We start from the raw sequence: 18,231 nt of genomic DNA, 5'->3' as shown, positions 1-18,231 counted from the left end.
AAACGATTTTAACGTAATAAAAAATATACAGTTTGATAAATATTTAGAGATATTTTCCTCTTTAGTTCGTGTGTTGACCTCGGTTGCTGTGGTAACGGGTTGAGTCCGGAAATGGCCCGGTGCAGCAACAGAACCATCTCTAGAAACATGTCTGTGCAGAGCTGGAGTGATACCCTGAAAGCATCCAAGAAAACAGCTTTGATACACGATGGTGAGTAACTTACAAAGAAGAAAAACAAAGAGAAGAGAAAAAGAAAGATTTGCTTTGTTAACTCGCAGCATTCGTCTCGTTTTGTCTCATTCACTCACTCAGACTGCTCAGCTAGCTCCACAGCTAACACTAATGCCACTCTGCAACAAGCAGGTGGCACAACTGCTCCTCTAGCATATTACACACAATAATAACAATAATAATGGTAATAAATAGGACTTATATAGCGCCTTTCAGAAACCAGAGGACGCTTTACAAAGGGGGCACACAAAATCATACTAATAAATAACACAGAGGAGAAACTATAAGTCATTAAAAGAGTGATGTGTAGGAAGAGTCAGCTGACGTCAGAGGCCTTGATGAACAGGTGGTGTTTGAGGTGGTTTTGAAAGTGTCCAGGGATGAAGCATTTCTTATTTCAGGAGGGAGAGAAGCATGTTGTCTTAACATATATAGACAGTAAAGAACATTATATTGATCATTTATCAACAGCCCGTCGCCAGTATAGCACAATATCTGATAAAGTTGTGTTCTTAAGAAGAGGAACAATGTGACTTAGCTTTGTGTCTTTACAGAAGAGCATTTAAGCATCTAACTAATTGTGAGATCTCTCCAATCAATACTGTGGTATACCTTCCTGTTATCACCTCTGCTCACTTTACAATAAAGTGGCAGTAGGCAGAATATTTTTGGCATCATTGGGTAAAAAGTCCATAATAACCTTGCAGCATATTGTAATTCAATTGTTCTGAGAGAAAACTTCTGCACCTCCTAATGGCTCTGTTTTCAGGCTTTAAAAAATCTAGCCAGTAACAGGAGACTTTGGCCGATCACAGGTCATTTCAGAGAGAGAGCGTTCCTATTGGCTCAAATCAAAAATCAAATCAATCAATCCAATATGCTTGGTGTTTGGTATTTGCTCAATTGTTCTCAACATGGCTGTCTGGTCACAAACTTTCTCAAGTTACAGCTAAACAGTACACTACAAGATGTTTTTGAAAACATTTGAGGCGAGAAATAGGCATTACAGTAGCAGAATATTGATTCATATTTGATCAGCGCTGCCTAGTTTGACCGTTTAATCGGAGTTTGTGAGTGATTGCCAGCTGCTTAGAGACGGCGGACTCCAGATCAGCTCTGATTGGTTCTTTTCCTCCAGCCTGTGAAATCTTGCAGATGCCATTAGGAGTATTGGAGGACACCGGAGGACACAGAGGCACATCATTTTTCTCATGCACCACTGTCAAGACATAGTGACCATTTTATAAAAATTACTTTTTTTAATCATATTTGCTCCATTTCTACCCACTGCTGCTTTAATATCGTATTCTGCAAAATGAAAGATATTAATATATTGCTTACTACCCTAAGAACGATCACATGAAATGCTGTGTTAGTACTGACACTAGTTGGTTTGTTTGTGCTAAACTAGAAACACATTATAGTATACTGTGTTTTGTATTTCTTCTACTCTATGTGGAAAATCTTTTCAAATTCCACCTCCAGGAAAAAGGAAGATACACTACCTCTTTATAGATGGAAAAGAAATGGCAGAAGAGTACGACTTGGAAACAGATGAGCTCATTGGTAAGCAACATGTCTTTAGTTTCACACATATAGCTGCTGGCATTCTGAATTTCAACTGCATAAGGTTCTGTATCTTATAAAAACGTTTGGCACTTTTCAGTACGAAAGTGGCGGAATAAAAGCACACTTGGAGCTCAGGGCCAATGGCAGATAGAGGTTGGGGAGCCCCTCGCGGGCCCTGTCCCTTCTTCGGATTCGGAGGTGATCAAGGAGAACTGCTCCAATGTAGGTTTCCTTTTATGGTCTCTATGCCTTTAGAATTACAGCTGAACTGCTTCATTTTTTAGTTCTCTTTCCTTTTAGAGAAGACATTAGTAACTGTCTTTGAATGTCTCTGTTTCCACAGCCCGTGTTCTTGCGTACAGACAAAAAGACCAGCTTTCAGTGGAGAATCCGCAACCTTCCCTACCCCAAAGATGTCTTCGGTGTTACTGTTGAGCCATCTGAGAGATGCATCGTCATAAAAACCTCAAACAAAAAGTAAACATGCATGAGAACACCTTTCCATCTTTTCATTCCTGTGTTGTACACTTGTTGCATGTAATGCTTGTGTCCTCCCTATAGATGGCACTGTTTGCAATACATTTATCTATACAGTGGTTCAGTAAACCTGTGACATCCTCTCCATGTCTTCCCAGGTATTTTAAGAAGTTCAGTATTACTGATTTAGATCGCAGTCAGCTGCCATTGGACAACGCCGCCCTCAGCTTCACACATGCCAACAACACTTTAATTGTCAGCGTAAGTGCTACACAACATAAATAAATGAATCTACACCACAAAAGTTATGTTATTCAATGCTTTAAATAAAAAGATATAAGCATTAATTCTTAGATTTTTGTTCTAACCTAAAATGTTGAGTGCAGGGACCCAAATAGTATAATCTCAGCAATCTGAATAATTAAAGTATCTGAAAAAAATAAAAGTTTTACTTTGCTTATTAAAGCATTTTACAAATCATGAGGATTAGATATTTTCTAAAATGTTGTACTCGAGGTTTTCCTCTGTGCACCTGTCATTTACTCCTACGTTTTTGACATTACAACAATACTTTTTATGCCTACAACAGTTGTTCTTTTTGTGATATTTGCTTTATATTCTGTACGCTCTTTCAACAGTGAGGGATTTGCAGGAGGGAGACGGTGGAGGATGTTGAAATCATTATTTTTCTTCTCTCTTGTCCAGTACAAGAAACCTAAGGAGATCTTAACCATGGAACAGGAGCTACTGAAGGAGCTGAAGAAGCTGAAGGGGACCGGCGAAGGGGACGTCGACTGCAAAACTCAGTGAATTCCAACAGGCAGGAGCGAGAGGACGATTCTGCGTCTGCATTTAAATCAGACTGCGTCATTTTCCAGTCACATGTGAGCCCTCGTTTCTTTTTCTTTTCGTGGATCCCTTCGTTGAGAAGACCTTTGCAGAGTGCCTTGTCAATTGTTTTGTTTTTACTAATTAGGGTTCATTTATTAGAATTGCTGGTGTGGAAATTTGTCCAACCATTTATATTTGATACAGACATATTCAGTAAAATAAAAACAAGTATATATTACACGTGTTTTGAAGTCTCACAACCAGATTTATTAACTTTGTAGCTGAACCATTAGTGTTTCCCCAAATTATTTCTTCCACAGAAAAATAATTTACATAAAAAAAGTTGAATTGTGTCACAACATTTTTGCTTCTTGTTACCAAACCTACTAGGGAGTCATTTTGATGGGGGTCACATAACCTACCCACCCTCCTTTCATTGATGTCCTTGTAAAACACTCAAAACACACAATGCCTCATCCCTGTTCGTTCCGGGGTCACCGTTACGAGCACAACCCATTTGTGTTAACTGAATACCCTCATGTTCCTCGCATGTAGCGGCCCACCCTGAAAGCCATTACTGAAACTCCGGTCAGCGAGCGAGCCAGTGTTACTGTTTCCCTTTACAACAGAGGGTCACTCCGACTCTGCGGTCTCCAGCTAAAACCACAGGTTAGAAATATGTGCAACTGTTGCAGGACAAACAGATTTGATATTATTGTCGGTTAAGTAGGACAAATATAAAGACAGTATTTAACATTTTTTTAATTGTATGTATATATGACGTGTACAGAAGAAAAAGATTTGTACAGATCCGTGCTTCAAAATGGGACTACTTTCTCACCAAGTTCAATTAAAAACTGTCCAGTCAGAAATACTTAGACAGTGGATAAAAAAATACCAGTGCTGTTTAAAAGAGACAAAGGCATTTAAATATAGCTCGTTTCAACCTTGTGATTCCTTGCATTTTTTTACCACTTGTCCAAACCCAGAGAGCAAGTGCAAAAAGCAGAGACAAAACCACAGGTCTCTCTCACTATTGTGCTTTGTCCTTTTCCACACGGAAAGAACAGGGTTACAAGAAAACATTTTGAACCCAGTCTGTCCTCTTGTTTTGCATATTCTTGTGAGGGACGTTTGACAAAAATGCATTCATACATACTTGATTAGGCAGTGTTGGCCTGCTTGGTTTTTAAAGAGGCGCTGTGTTAATACTACTTAAGTATATCATGTTGGAAGTCAGCCCAGTCGCACAGCAGTTCGTTAAATGGTCACGAAATTTAATATATTGAGTCGTGTACATAGACACGAATTTCACTTTTTTTGCGTGATGGTCAGCACGAAATCAGTTTGTATGCAGTCCGCGTAATTGTGAACTGGGAAGTATAAAGAGCGGCAAACACCGCATACAGAGGAGGTCTGGTGGATGAGTGGGTCAAAACATACAGGACTTTCGCCCTGTAGACCGGTATTTGTGTCCTGTGTGAAAACCACAAGTCAAAGTTGATTCATTTGTCACGTAACTTCCGTACTTAAGTTCCGACACTTCCGGTGTTGTTTTAATCCAAACCGCCATCTTTTCCTAAACCTAACTAAGTAGTTTTTGTCACCTAACTGCCGTACTTAAGTTACGCCACTTCCGGTGTTACTTTAACCCAAACCGCCATCTTTTCCTAAACCTAACTAAGTGTTTTTGTTGCCTAAACCTAACCAAGTCGATCTATTCCTAAACCTAACTAAACTTTTTTATTTTGAAGTTTGGAGCGGAAATTGACACGTGCGTCACGTGTTGCTGGACATTTGTAGGGAAACGCACAAATACTACATTGTTGAAAGTTGTGCTGAGCATCAAAAAAAAGGGAAATTTGTGTCTATGTACCCGAATCAAATAGATAATTTTTTTTTACTATTTCACAAACCATGAGACTGTGTTTTGCAAGTATAATGCTGTTGAGCAGAAGCCCTAAATACCAAGTATGCGTTCTGAGGTCTTAATTTTCATAATTTAGTTTAATGCTTTACAGTCTTCGGAGCTCGAGCTGCTGTCAAAACAAATTCCCGCGGCAGCAAACACCGACTAACAAATTGGACATCCAGCTCATGCACTGTGAGAGCAGCCGAGTCCCTCTGTTCAGGGTCTTCTTCCTCCCCTGTCGTTTGGCCTCTGATGGTCATGCTCAACTGCTTCTGGGAAGAGGGTTTCTTTTCTGCCTCCCTTTCATTCCCGAATGCCTCTTCCCAGCCATTCCCCCTCTTTCAGCCGATGCCACATTTTGCCACACAGGCCCCGATGCTTTTTCTGCAGCCCTTCAACTCCCTCTCTGCAAACCCTCCCTCCAACCCCTTACCCCTCCCTGTGTGACTGGCTTCTTTTTGATAACTGACCCCTCCTCGTGTTATTATTCGAACCCACTATTGTATAACATGCCCTTTTATATGAGCTTCCACAAAGGGCCCATTTGATCAGAGGGTTACGGTGTGCGATCGTGAGAAATGCAACTACATGGTGGTAACCTTTGTTCGGGCCAAAATGGTGGGCTGACCTCATCGCTTTTAATGCATAGCTCGGGCCATTCAGGCCCAAGTCTCACTTGCTGAGCACATTGAATTCAGTAGCCTGTCACAGATATTGCCCCTCAGTTATCTGGGTCTCCAGCTTGAAGAAGAAGAAGAAGAAAAAACAACAGTTTTGGGGGGGCAACCAACAATGTATGCTAGCCTTCCGTCCCAAAACAACCACACAAGAGAAAAGCCGAGCAGCTTGTGAACTGATTCTTTAGTGGTTTTAATATACACTCTACAATAAATATTTCCATCATTTGACGTCATTTACATTTTTACAGTAAAAATATATTCATATATGTAGAAAAAAAAGGTTAAAAAATCTCCAGAATGGCCTCCTAAAGGCAGGATGGCATGTCAACTGAGACTCCGATGCTGTAACCACAAGAAAATCCACAGATAGCTGCCGTGTCTAGCTTCATTGTACTCTTTTAAACATTCTTTGTTGCTGAGCTGGCTAACTTCTAACCAGACATTCATGACAACGTTGTTGAGCTCTTCGGTACCTTAAATGCCCCCCGATTTAATAAGTAAAAATCTGTCCTAAAGTCTGTCTGAATTGGAAATAACTAGCAGATTAGATAGTCAATGGTTACATACAATCCAGTACAAAGAATTACACAAAGTCCACAAAATGAGGCAAAAAGTGCCTGGGCACTTTGACTGTAAAAGTTAATTTCTCTGGGAGCATTTGTTTCCCTTTGTAGTGGTTCTTCTGTGCTGGTTCGTCCACAGTTCTCCCTCAGCGGTTTCAGTGCTCAGCGGCCCCCCGAGCGCTTGTGATGGGAATGTTTAGTCCGCTTATTCAAAGGGTGCGCGGGGACACGGAGAGGGAGGACATCGAACGGCCTCCTCTCGCTCAGCAAGTGCCCCCTGGGTAGGCGCTTCATGAAGTGGGCCTCCCTCTGGTGCTGCTTGGTCTTGGAGGCCTTCCTCGGACGGCCCTTGCGCGTGAAGGCCATGTACCAGCCCTCGTACTTGGCGTTCTGCAGCGCCGTGTAGTTGTTTTCCAGAACAATCTCGGTGAAGATGCAGTCTTTGCCTCGTCCTTTCCGCTGGGGGAAAGGAAAAAGAAAGGGGGTGGAGAGAAGTTGAGGCATGTTGGACAATTTCCAGAAACATTGTCTTTATTTCCAGACAATCGAATACCCTTTGAAACCTTGAAAGGGCTGCTCGGACAAATTAAAAATCAAATTTGTTCTGGCTTCATCAAATGTGTCACAACTATGTGTTGCCATAAGCTGCAAATCTAGAACAACATTTCCATGTAACAAACTTCAAGATGTTGCTGTAGTCACATGCAGCCACAAAACTATGAATTCCAGATTACCTTGCCGACCAGCTTCCCCCTCTTGTTCATACATATGTAGTATCCTGTCTTCACCCCTTTAATGCGAACGCGACTTCCAAAAGAGTCCGTCTCCACTTCCAGTTTGGCTGCACAGACAAAACGGATCACAAATAATGAGATGACACAGTTCTGACATGGTGCAGGCATGCATGATTATGATGTTACAGTGTGTGTGAGACAAATGTATTCTTTACGTATGGTGGAGACTGTAATAAACTGGAGTTACATCATGTCATCATTAAATGTCATTAAATTGTTTTTCAAGAGCAACCAGAATCATGAAGATGACATATAAATTCCCTCTTAACTTAACCCTTTTATAGGCCGGTAGCCGCCTTTAACAAAGCATGCGAGCCGTCCAATATAGCACCAGATGATAGTGATTTTGCACGGAGCAATTGTTGTTGAATGTCTGTAAATGCTGTGCTGTGATGCAGCTCAGACTGGGGATAAAGGAGAGTGAGAATACTGCGGTCAGGGACACAGCCACAAGCACAGAGCAGCGGTCAGATTTGGGCCGGTTACAAGAGTGACACCCACTTAGGATGTGTAGCCAATGTGTGCATGACTGACTCTCTCTCCCCTCTGTGTGAATGTGTGTGTGTCGGCTATGTAGGCCGAGAAATTGAAAAGACAAAAGAGCACACAGGAGAGGCAAGGAGAGGAAAAGGTATAAAGTGAAGATGCTGACTTCACCGCTCCTTATAAATTGAGTCATACGTTGAGTTGTAAAGCAATGAAAATTCCTCATAAAATGAGCCTCCAAAAAAGCAGGCAGCAGGCATTGAGAAGGGATGGATGGTGGTGGTGGCTGTGGTGGAAAGATGGCTAGACACACCAAAAATCCTTTTGGTGACAGGATTTCTGCTCCCTTTAAGTTTTTTTTTTTTTTCCCAACTAGAAGCAAAGAGTCTCCCTGAAGTCCATCATAACAGGTGTCAAGGACTTTCTCGGCTAAAGAAATAAATCATCTTCATAAGGCCATAAAAGATGGCAACACTGATGCCACTAACGATGTTTACAATTGCTACTACTGTTTCTCCTGGCTCAGATATTTCCCTACAGGCTGCCAAAATCCACATCATTTATACTGCTTTTCAACACCGCCCCACGCACCATTGAATTTAAACAATTCCCGTGTTCGAAACATGAACATGGTTTCATATTTTATTGTTTTCCTGAGGTTTAAAAGAATTGAAATGTAAGAAAAGATGGCCTTTAGCTGTCTTCGGTTTTGACTGATCTGGCTGTAACACACTGGGGCTTTAGGTAAAGTTTCTCCATCATTTCAAAGACAATAAAACATGCTCACCCTGAATAGATTAAGATATGTGGACATTTTGCTCAGCTATTTATAATATAACTATGTTTAGATATGTAAATATACGCCAGCCCAGGTAACGTTAGTTTGAAAGAGTTTTGTTAGGCTATTTAGCTAAATGTTCAAAAGCTAATTACACACATATATTCTTGCAATATTTTGAACATTTCTCATAAATAAACTTAACACTTCCTGTCCTGCTGCTTACTAAGACATATAGTAGTTAAAATCACACTGAACTGTGTTTTTCTGTGATTATAATTAGCTCTTATAAATAACAAAACTATGTTTAGATATGTAAATATACACCAACTCTGGTAACATTGGCTTAAAAGAGTTTTGCTAAAAGCTAATTACACAAATATTCTCGCGATATTTTGAACATTTCTCATAAATTAACTTAACACTCCCTGTCCTGCCGCTTACCAAGACGTATAGTAGTTAAAATGACATTGAACTGTGTTTTTTTTTGTGATTATGATTAGCTCTTTTAAATAATAGAACTATGTCTAGATATGTAAATATATGCCACCTCAGGTAGCATTGGCTTAAAAGAGTTTTGATGGGTATTTGGCTAAATGTTCAAAAGCTAAATACACACATATTCAAGGGATATTTTTGAACATTACTCATAACTTCAATTAACTCCCCCTGTCCTGCCACTTACTAAGACATATAGTAGTTAAAACGACACTGCATTGTGTTTTTTTAAATTATAATTAGGTCTTTTAAATAATATAACTAGGTTTAGATATGTAAATATACACCAACTCCTGCTTAAAAGAGTTAACTATTTAGCTAAATGTTCAAAAGCTAAATACACACATATTCTCGCGATATTTTGAACATTACTCATAACTTCAATTAACCAATTAACTCCCCCTGTCCGGTCCATGGATGTATAAAGAGAACAGTCTGACTAAAAGGTATAGTACTTAAAGTGACACTGAATTGTGTTTTTTTCTAGCTATAATCTATAATATAAAAAGCTCTTAATAATAATAGTTCCTAACACACACAGTCCTCTCTTGGTTCTTCCTCTCACCGTGCACCGCTCCGTCGTCTCCGTTGGCGTTGACCCTCTTGTTGCCGAGGACCTGCACGTGTTTGCCGCTGGTGCGGCTGTACAGCTGGTAGGTTCGTGTCAACCTGCGGCTCATCCGGTCCGACAGCCGGCTCTGCTCGGTGACATGGTGCTTGAAATTAGGAGGGGACTGCACAGTGTTCTGTCGGGACAATAGAAAACACATGTCCTGAAATATGAAATCACTTTTTAATGTCGCAGGGAAAAAGAACTGTGAGGAGACTAAAGCTTGCCAGTCAAACAGCAACGAGGCCCACAGTTCATTATGTCATTCATCACAGTTAAATAATACATCCTGTCATTTATTTGTACATGTATGTAGACTTTAGGGTATATCTTTTTGGAGATGCTTTCACGGACCCTCGGGGATATGACATTTCTCCTCTGATAGTTTTTTTTTTTTTTTTGCCACCAATGATCTTTCACCCCTACTTGACTTCTCCTTTTTTTTCTCCCATTTCAGCCGTTCTCCATCCACATGTGTTTTAACAATTACTTTTTTTAGGCCGGAGCTTACCTCTTTTCAAGATGTTTGAATTGTTGCCAATTGCCATAGCACTCATAATAAAATGTTGTCATTGTTATTGCAGCTTATTGCAGATGTAGAGACGCTGAAGACCGCTTATAGCACGGCGCCTGTATCTATATACCTGTTAACTTTTTACCTACTTTATTATTATAGAACTTTAACGCAACATTAATGCTTTTTATTGACGTGGAAATGTGAAAATTACCTGTGCGTAAAAACAAAGCGCCGTGAACTGAAGTAACCTGAGGAGGGGGAAAGAAAAGAAAAACAATATTATAAGATCTATCCTGTTGCTCAAATTCAATGACATCTGTATCATGTTAGACACCTCTTTACTTACAGATAACCTAACCTCGATGTTCTCAGCCTCATCTTGTAATAGTTCAAATATTGCTTCATGAATACTCCACTGATTCGCTGCTGGAAGCTCTGGGAAATAAAGTTCCTCCTGATGATGGGGATTTCAGCTCACTTTTAATCCCCCTCTTGTGACACATAGAAGGTGACAATTAAGAGATCCAAAAACTGTCCCATGCAGAAACAGGATCCGCTCTCCTCTCTTACTGAAACATTATAAAAAAGTCCAGAAGAAGATTTAAAGGCGCTGTGGTGCCAATCCAAAACTGAAAGTCCGGAGAAAGTGTCACCATAACCACCTCCATCAAAAACCCTCCGTGTCAATCACTCCCTCAGTAATGAAGCTTTAAGGTTTCAAGTAGAAATAGATTCTCTCTGACATGATGTTCAGTTTTACGCACGGATCTTTACGCACCAGTGGATCAGATGCGCTCGCGCTGTGAATTTCCTGATGATTAAATTAAAAAAAGCAAAAAAAAAAAAAAAAAAGGTTGAATGAATCCCACGACCACCAACACGGCTTTCTTTATTGGTCTGCTGCAAATGATGCCACAGCTGTCTCTCTCTCTCTCTCTATGCGATGCACAAGATAGTAAAAACTCCAACGTCAACCTTTCCTCCCACACGTGTGTTTCTTGTGGTCGCCTCTCAGTCCACGTCCAGCATCTGTCTGCCTCTACATTTAAATACTTTAACTTGCGGGAAAGTCAATATCCTCGGCGAGAGCAGGCGGAGCGTTCAGGCTGGAGCCAGCTTGAAACTGAATACTTATTAAAACACTTTTGCCTGCACCTATTTTGCTCACAAATCCACCAGCACGGAATCCATCAATGAGATGAATGTGTAGAATCAAACAAGATGAAGCTTATTTTTGGGTTGAATCTACAAACAAATCTTATATCAGCATGTCTTCCTTAAATGTGTTTCATGTATTCACAATTAATCAAATTCCTGCAACATGTCACAATATTAACGTATATTCACCCATGTAAAATCATTTTCTCTAAGCAGAAAATGTCCACATGGAAACATTCCCTGGCATGTACTTAAGAAAATCTACAGCTTGAAACTGAATACTTATTAAAACACTTTTTGCCTGCACCTATTTTGCTCACAAATCCACCAGCACGGAATCCATCACTGAGATGAATGTGTAGAATAAAACAAGATAAAGCTTATTTGTGGGCTGGATCTACAAAACAAATCTAATATCAGCATGTCTTCCTTAAAGGTCCCATATTATACTCATTTTCAGGTTCATACTTGTATTTTGTGTTTCTACTAGAACATGTTTACATGCTGTAATGTTAAAAAAAAAAAACGTTATCTTCTTCATAATGTCTGCCTGAATATGCCTGTATTTACCCTCTGTCTGAAACGCTCCGTTTTAGCGCATTTTGACGGAATTGCAACAGAATTGCCTTCCGAGGCAACAGCTTGGGTCCATGTGTACTTCCTGTCAGCTGATGTCATTCACATACACTGCAACCAGGAAATAAACTGGGACACATTTAGAATGTTTACCTTTAAAATTGGTGTAAAGGGTCTAAATATTGTATATTCGTGACATCACAAATGGGCAGAAATCCTGACAGCTTGTTTCAAATGCAGAGTTTCTGAATACGGGCTGTGTGTATTTCCCTGTGGATTGAGTGTTTTGATACTTTCACAGTATTTATATAGGACTTAAGCCTGCTTTATAATAAAAAAACATCAAAATTTCACTTTTTCATAATATGGGTCCTTTAAATGTTTTTTATGTATTCACATTAATCAAATTCCTGCAACATGTCACAATATTTCTGTATATTCACCTATGTAGAATCATTTTCTCTATAAGCAGAAATGTCCACATGGAAACATTCCTTGGCATGTACTTAAGGAAATCTACAGCTTGAAACTGAATACTTATTAAAACACTTTTTGCCTGCACCTATTTTGCTCACAAATCCACTAGCACAGAATCCATCAATGAGATGAATGTGTAGAATCAAACAAAATGAAAACAGGGGAGCTTATTTGTGGGCTGGATCTACAAAAAAAAAATGTAATATCAGCATGTCTTCCTTAAATGTTTTTCACAATCATACACATTAATCAAATTCCTGCACAATGTCACAAAATTACTGTATATTCACTCATGTAGAATCATTTTCTCTATAAGCAGAAATGTCCACATGGAAACATTCCCTGGCATGTACTTAAGAAAATCTACAGTTACATTAACTTATTCCCTGACTGCAGGTTAGAGGTTGTTTGGTGGTCCCCGGGGACAGACCTTGATGTACTTTTTCATCCTACATATGTAAGTAATATGTATTCCATGTGAACACATGACACAGAATGGTTTTCGCATAACATCTGAAGCCTTCGTCTTGGATACAAATGCTCTCTCGCTCGCAATCGCTCTGCCATAACCTTTCACAAAGCTAGGTTTGGTTTTCAAAAAGTGTGTCTGCTACTTTCGCAGCGTGGCTTCATACACTACATCATGAAATTCTATTGTAATTATTCTTTTGTGACAACAAAGCGGCAGGGTTTCCTTCAAGGGGACTGTTACAGACTGGTCTGATCGGGAAGAAAGGGGGTGGTTGTAACATTTGAACTCTCGCCTGTCAGGAAGAGACTCTAAACTTGTTCGATCCAACACAAGAAGACAAATGGCTGCGAATGAAGATTTTGAAGTAGCTTTTTTTCACTCTAAATTAAAGGCGCTATTGATAACATTCAGCCACTAGATGTCGTGTTTTCCCTCCCCCGTTCCATTGTATTTACTTCACAACAAGTCGTTGCTAGGCACTTTCCGTCAATCTCAGCCATTTATCCGTTTTTTCCTCACTAACTGACGACCCAGAGATACCACGTGATACCAACTTCATTTTACTATTGGCTCACAAGCCTTGTTAGAAGTGGGAACCAAACGTCAGATATCTTCCACAGAGATAAACAAAACATTTGTTTTGGACCCGCCAACATTTTTTAAATGATTAATTCACAATCATAATATTTTTTTTTCAGGAAAAGCCATACTTTTATTTAGCACCTTTCTAAAAGCGCTGTGGATGTATCATTTTTAAAAATATAATCGTCTACATTAAAATTTTATTAATTAGACCTTTAAGTATATATTTTTTTGGATGACAGCCACACACTCTCACTATTGCATTTGAAATACCGGTAGTATAACTTTAAATCCAGGTTATGAGATGTAGCATGTTACTCCACCTTCTTTCCTGACTTTGAGATAAAATAACTCTTTCTATTTGGTTTTGTAAAAGGAAAATTGCAAGATATTTGCACCAGATTTTAAAAGTTAATTTAACTTCAGTGTGTTAAATAAGTGAGGAGATGTCGCATCAGACCCCACTCTCCCCTATACCTATACTGTTCCTGTCATGAAGTAAACATTTAGTGTGTCATTCACAAAGTGTGAAAAACTGTGCCTGTATAGGCCAAAGCTGAACACAAAAACTTTGTGTCTGTACGCATGCTTTAAATCCGAATAGAAGTGCTAATCTACAGTATAGGTTAACTGACTTCAAGCCTCAAATCGGATTATTGTCCTAATGAGCTAAAACCAATTTTTGAACATGGACTCATACCTGTTAGCATTCATAAATGCAGGCCCATGTTCTCTGTATATGAACACCATGGGAAACTTTTGCACCCTTCACACGGCACAGCTGTACAAGAGTAAAGTAGGCTATAATATATATATAATCATGTGAGTTTGGTCAATGTCTTAGCTGTAAATCAGTCATTTCAGCCAATGCTGGGGATTTAGAGGGTGAAAATGGACCTGCCTTATTAGTTCCAGCGGGACACTGTAACAAGTGATTTTGCCACCTGGAACAATTCAGCTCTTTGTTCTTTCATATTTTGACCCCTTATGAAGCAATGATCGCACATCCTAAATCTGAAATCCACATGCTATGCATAATTAAAGAGATTGAGTTTTATGAAGACCACACAATGACTCATCAAAAGTTCGACTGTCTGAACCCACAGATTAGTTCTGTCACGACTCATTTAAAGTGAATTTGATTAGGAAGAGGAAACCTGGAGATGGTGGGTTCTCTGTGTATGTAAAACCCACTGTAACAGTAACTCAAACGTAACTTTCTCTTTTTAGGGGGAGAGTCAATTACTCCTCTCTGAAGCAGAAACTTTTAGTTTTATTCTCTGGAGCCAATCTGAGCAACAGGTTTCATTCAAAGTATGCAGATAAATGAATCAGTCCCATCCACTAAAATCTGTCAACATTCCCTCTGCTGAGGCTCATATGCCGGAAAGCACGACACTATTTCATTGCAAGATGGCTTTATTCTCTCTGAGATACTTGCCAGCTTGCTTCCTTGTCTACTCTTGTCATGGCCCTGGGTCAGCTAAGACCAGACAATGACAGAAGTCTTGTTCGCTAGGAAAGCTGTCTATTTCTCACATTTCCAGTGAGACTTGACAATAACAGCCAGTGGGGAGATCTTGAGAAGAATTCAAATACCTTGAAAAATAGTGAGGACATTATTGCTATGGCTGTTAAATAATGTGTAATGATGAAAAATGCCAACATTAGGCTTTTTCGGTTCTTTTCTTAGACAAAATGATGTTGTAGACAAAAGGGTCCAGTGTTCCACACTCAACATTTTGACCGTTTTGAGTACAACATCCAGGTACTTAGAGTGCACTGCATTTTGCCATACTTCTCAGTGTGAACGCACTTATGCACTCAAAATACCAAGTGTAAAAGCCTTTGCACACCTAGTCTGTATTTTTCGTCCAAAATTGTTGCATGTTTAGAAATAAATACGACCTCACTTTGTGTCAATCACGTTTACACACCAACTCTGAAACTTTTTTCCGTCATTAAAGTTTTCGGAACAAGTTCTATTTTCTAAGTTTTTTTTCGCATCCGTCAAAAGGCAAAAGAGGGTTGTTTGACCACTCAGAGCCACCGTCCGTGCAAACGTCCTCATCCAGAATGGCATCTAATAAACATTCACTTTGTCTCCCGGCACAAACACTTTACGATAAAGAAATAAAAGAATACAGAGATGCGGAATTTAAATGTAGATTGTGGCAGATGATTGTAGAACAGTTTGGAATCGGGGATGATCTCAAAACAAAGGATGTATGAAAGATTAGACAATAGTGATTGTGGCAGCTAAACGATAGCTTCTTGCTACTGTCATTCATTCATTAGCCCCGTTTGGAACTAGCGCTATCCATCACATCCACGTAATTAATTCAGTTTTGTGTTGTACTGCGAATTTTTGCAACAAAGAGAATAATAAAACGTATCAGACTCAGTGTAAGAGGTTTCTGTGCGTAACATTTTTTATTAGATGACGGATAATAAAAACGCATACGATAAAAACAGACTTGGTGTGCAAAGACTTGAAGTATGTAAGTACGCAAATTGAGACACAGTATATGGTCACAGTCACACGTGCGAATGCAGGCGAGTGACCATCGCCTGCTGAGGCGATATTCGCCTGAAAGATGAACTGCAACTCAAATGCAAAGATGCAAATTTGCTTCGCCACCGGAAGCAAATGTTTTTCCACCCCTTCGCTTGGATAGAATGGAAGTGAACGGGAGGCAAATGTTAATTTCGCGCATGTGTGACCGTGCCTTTAGGCTACATTCGTTGCTGGGCAACTTCACTGTGACTCCAGGAACTCACAACACCCAGCCAAGAAATAGTCATCACCCCGAATAAAACCCAAATGGTTATTGTGTGGACTAACGAGATATAACCTGTTAATTAGTGAACTTTAGAGATGCTAGTGGATGTGAGTTATTTTACCTTCAGACAGAGCCAGGCTAGCTGTTTCCCAAAGTTTCCAGTCTTTACGCTAAGCTAGGCTAACCGACTGCTAGCTTCATATTTGGTTTACAGACAGTCTTCTCATCTAATTCTCGGCAAGAAAGCAAATAAGTTTATTTCCCAAAATGATGAACTATTCTTCTAATTACACACATCTTAGCTAGTTATTCTCACATACGGTATCTGCCCCACAATCTTTGCTGCTTTAAAGGGGAACTATACCCATTTTCAAAATTCATACATGTTATTCCTATGGTCTAAGACAGTCCAAAAAATATTAGTAAACATGAACAACTCTCTCCCAAATCCAAAAACTAGAGTGCTAAAACTCAAGCCTGTGATGTCATAGGGTATAAAGTGTGGAGCTGCTCCATAGACAATGAATGGGAGACTGATTTTATGGACCCACAGAATGTTTGTTTTCTTTTTTTATACCCAAACAAGCTTTATTATATTGTAGTGTTGTCAGTTGTGAAACAGAAAATGTTCACTGAGATCATTCCCCTGGGTGCTCTCAGTGTAATCTATATCATTTCTCCCCATTCATTGTCTATGGAGCAGCTCCACACTTTATACCCTATGACATCACAAGTTTGAGTTTTAGCACTCTAGTTTTTGGATTTGGGAGAGTTGTTCATGTTTAGTAATATTTTTTGCACTGTCTTTGACCATAGGAATAACATGTATGAATTTTGAAAATGGGTGTAGTTCCCCTTTAAATAACTTGACTGAGAACATTTGCTCCAGTACTGTACAGCCGATGCGTCTCTTTGGCTTCACTACAGTCTCCAACAGCCACTTACAATTTAGAAACGATTCCGTCTCTGCAAACGTGAATGGCATTTGGTTAAGGTGACCTGTCAGACAGGTTTGGCTAAAATTATCCAGACTGTACATGAAAGCTTCCTCTGAAACACGATCAAAAGCTATCATTTTTTATTCTAGCTTTTTACATACCTAACTGGCTGCTGCCTCACTCCTGAGATTCTCTAGTGACCAGCTTTTTCTGGCCTCTTAATGAGTTTGAGAAGAGTTGACGCAGGTCCAAGTTTTGCCCCAGATCCCGACTCCTTTTGTCTTTCCTCTTAGTCTCCCAATGCTGCTTTTCTCATTTGGATCACAGTTTGCTAACTAATACAAAGCCCCGGTATCAGCGAGCAGGGCACAAAAACAGCAATCACTGTGAAAAAGAGGAACTCTTTGGCAAAGACGCACATTGGTTTATTCTTAGAAGAAGAGTGACTGAATGTCTGAAAAGGCCCCAGAGCAGACTACCATTCAGTGAGAGGTATTATTCCCCCTCGCTAATGTGAGACATAAAAATACACACTCTTGCATAAGGCAGAGCCAATGGAAAGGTAGACACCATAGAGGAAGAGAAAAAAAACAGAGCCAGAGAGGAAGACGTGTGTGTTATGTATGAGTGTGGAAAGAAAATGTGGGATGTTGTGATTCCCAGTGTCATCTGGTAGCAGTGTCGCTCACCGCCCTAACCTCAGTGGTTTTTCAGAAGAAGAAAAACTCTTCAATCACCTGTTGTAATTATGCACTGCTGCTTTGTTGCAACAACGTGAACCACATAATGTGCCTGTAACCACTTCACCACACTTACCTTGAACTGGCTCGAGAGTGTGCTGACAGTTTGTTCCTGACATGGAGGATTAATGGCATGCATTGTATTAATGGATTTAAAACACAGAGATTTTTTTTTTATTTAGATGAAAAATTAACTGACAATGATAATTGGAAAATGGATACCACCCCTAATACGTTATCCTTTATATGTTGTAACTAATGGCTTTATTAATGTGAATCAATTATTAACTAATGCTGTATAAGAACAATGTTTGGGTTGCCAGGTTGTGGCTGGTGTTTGTCCTCCCCCAGTATTTGCTTTGTCTTCTTTGCTCATCATGAACACTCTCAAAGGACGTATATTGCCAAGAAGTGAAAGCCAATTGTTCGTTCCATTACAACATCAGCACCCAGCAGCAGAACTACGCATCCACCATTTAGGACTGGCGGCGACTACCGGCCGCCGCCTAAAAAGTGCAGTACAAAAGTAAAACAAAATTAATTCTATTCTATTGTCAT

General features: G+C 39.7%; 2 protein-coding genes across 2 annotated transcripts; one reads left to right on the top strand and one right to left on the bottom strand.

The window, feature by feature from the left end:
• Nucleotides 1-65: 65 nt before the first annotated feature.
• dpcd (deleted in primary ciliary dyskinesia homolog (mouse)) lies at nt 66-5,793 on the top strand. Its single transcript, XM_074629038.1, has 6 exons — nt 66-211; nt 1,718-1,798; nt 1,899-2,023; nt 2,145-2,278; nt 2,437-2,539; nt 2,984-5,793. The coding sequence occupies exons 1-6, from the start codon at nt 112-114 to the stop codon at nt 3,086-3,088; spliced, it is 648 nt and encodes a 215-aa protein (XP_074485139.1). The 5' UTR covers nt 66-111; the 3' UTR covers nt 3,089-5,793.
• An 80-nt stretch (nt 5,794-5,873) lies between these two features.
• fgf8b (fibroblast growth factor 8b) lies at nt 5,874-11,086 on the bottom strand. The gene is made up of 5 exons (XM_074629037.1): nt 10,294-11,086; nt 10,159-10,195; nt 9,386-9,566; nt 6,999-7,105; nt 5,874-6,723 (listed from the first exon to the last, which is right to left on the bottom strand). The coding sequence occupies exons 1-5, from the start codon at nt 10,350-10,352 to the stop codon at nt 6,427-6,429; spliced, it is 681 nt and encodes a 226-aa protein (XP_074485138.1). The 5' UTR covers nt 10,353-11,086; the 3' UTR covers nt 5,874-6,426.
• Nucleotides 11,087-18,231: the final 7,145 nt, after the last annotated feature.

Source organism: Sebastes fasciatus, chromosome 3 (genome assembly GCF_043250625.1).
Source record: "Sebastes fasciatus isolate fSebFas1 chromosome 3, fSebFas1.pri, whole genome shotgun sequence".
In the NCBI taxonomy this organism is placed as follows: domain Eukaryota; kingdom Metazoa; phylum Chordata; class Actinopteri; order Perciformes; family Sebastidae; genus Sebastes; species Sebastes fasciatus.
This window is presented reverse-complemented; position numbering and strand designations above follow the sequence as displayed.

Excerpts from the sequence above, each read along its gene's own strand:
- fgf8b (XM_074629037.1), bottom strand. The coding sequence starts at position 10,352 with ATGAAGCAATATTTGAACTATTACAAGATGAGGCTGAGAACATCGAGG. Across the intron at positions 10,196-10,293 it reads ACATCGAGGTTAGGTTATCT|GTTACTTCAGTTCACGGCGC; the intron begins GTAAGTAAAGAG and ends CCCCCTCCTCAG. Across the intron at positions 6,724-6,998 it reads GGGGGAAGCTGGTCGGCAAG|CGGAAAGGACGAGGCAAAGA; the intron begins GTAATCTGGAAT and ends CCTTTCCCCCAG.
- dpcd (XM_074629038.1), top strand. The coding sequence starts at position 112 with ATGGCCCGGTGCAGCAACAGAACCATCTCTAGAAACATGTCTGTGCAG. Across the intron at positions 212-1,717 it reads AACAGCTTTGATACACGATG|GAAAAAGGAAGATACACTAC; the intron begins GTGAGTAACTTA and ends TTCCACCTCCAG. Across the intron at positions 2,540-2,983 it reads ACAACACTTTAATTGTCAGC|TACAAGAAACCTAAGGAGAT; the intron begins GTAAGTGCTACA and ends TCTCTTGTCCAG.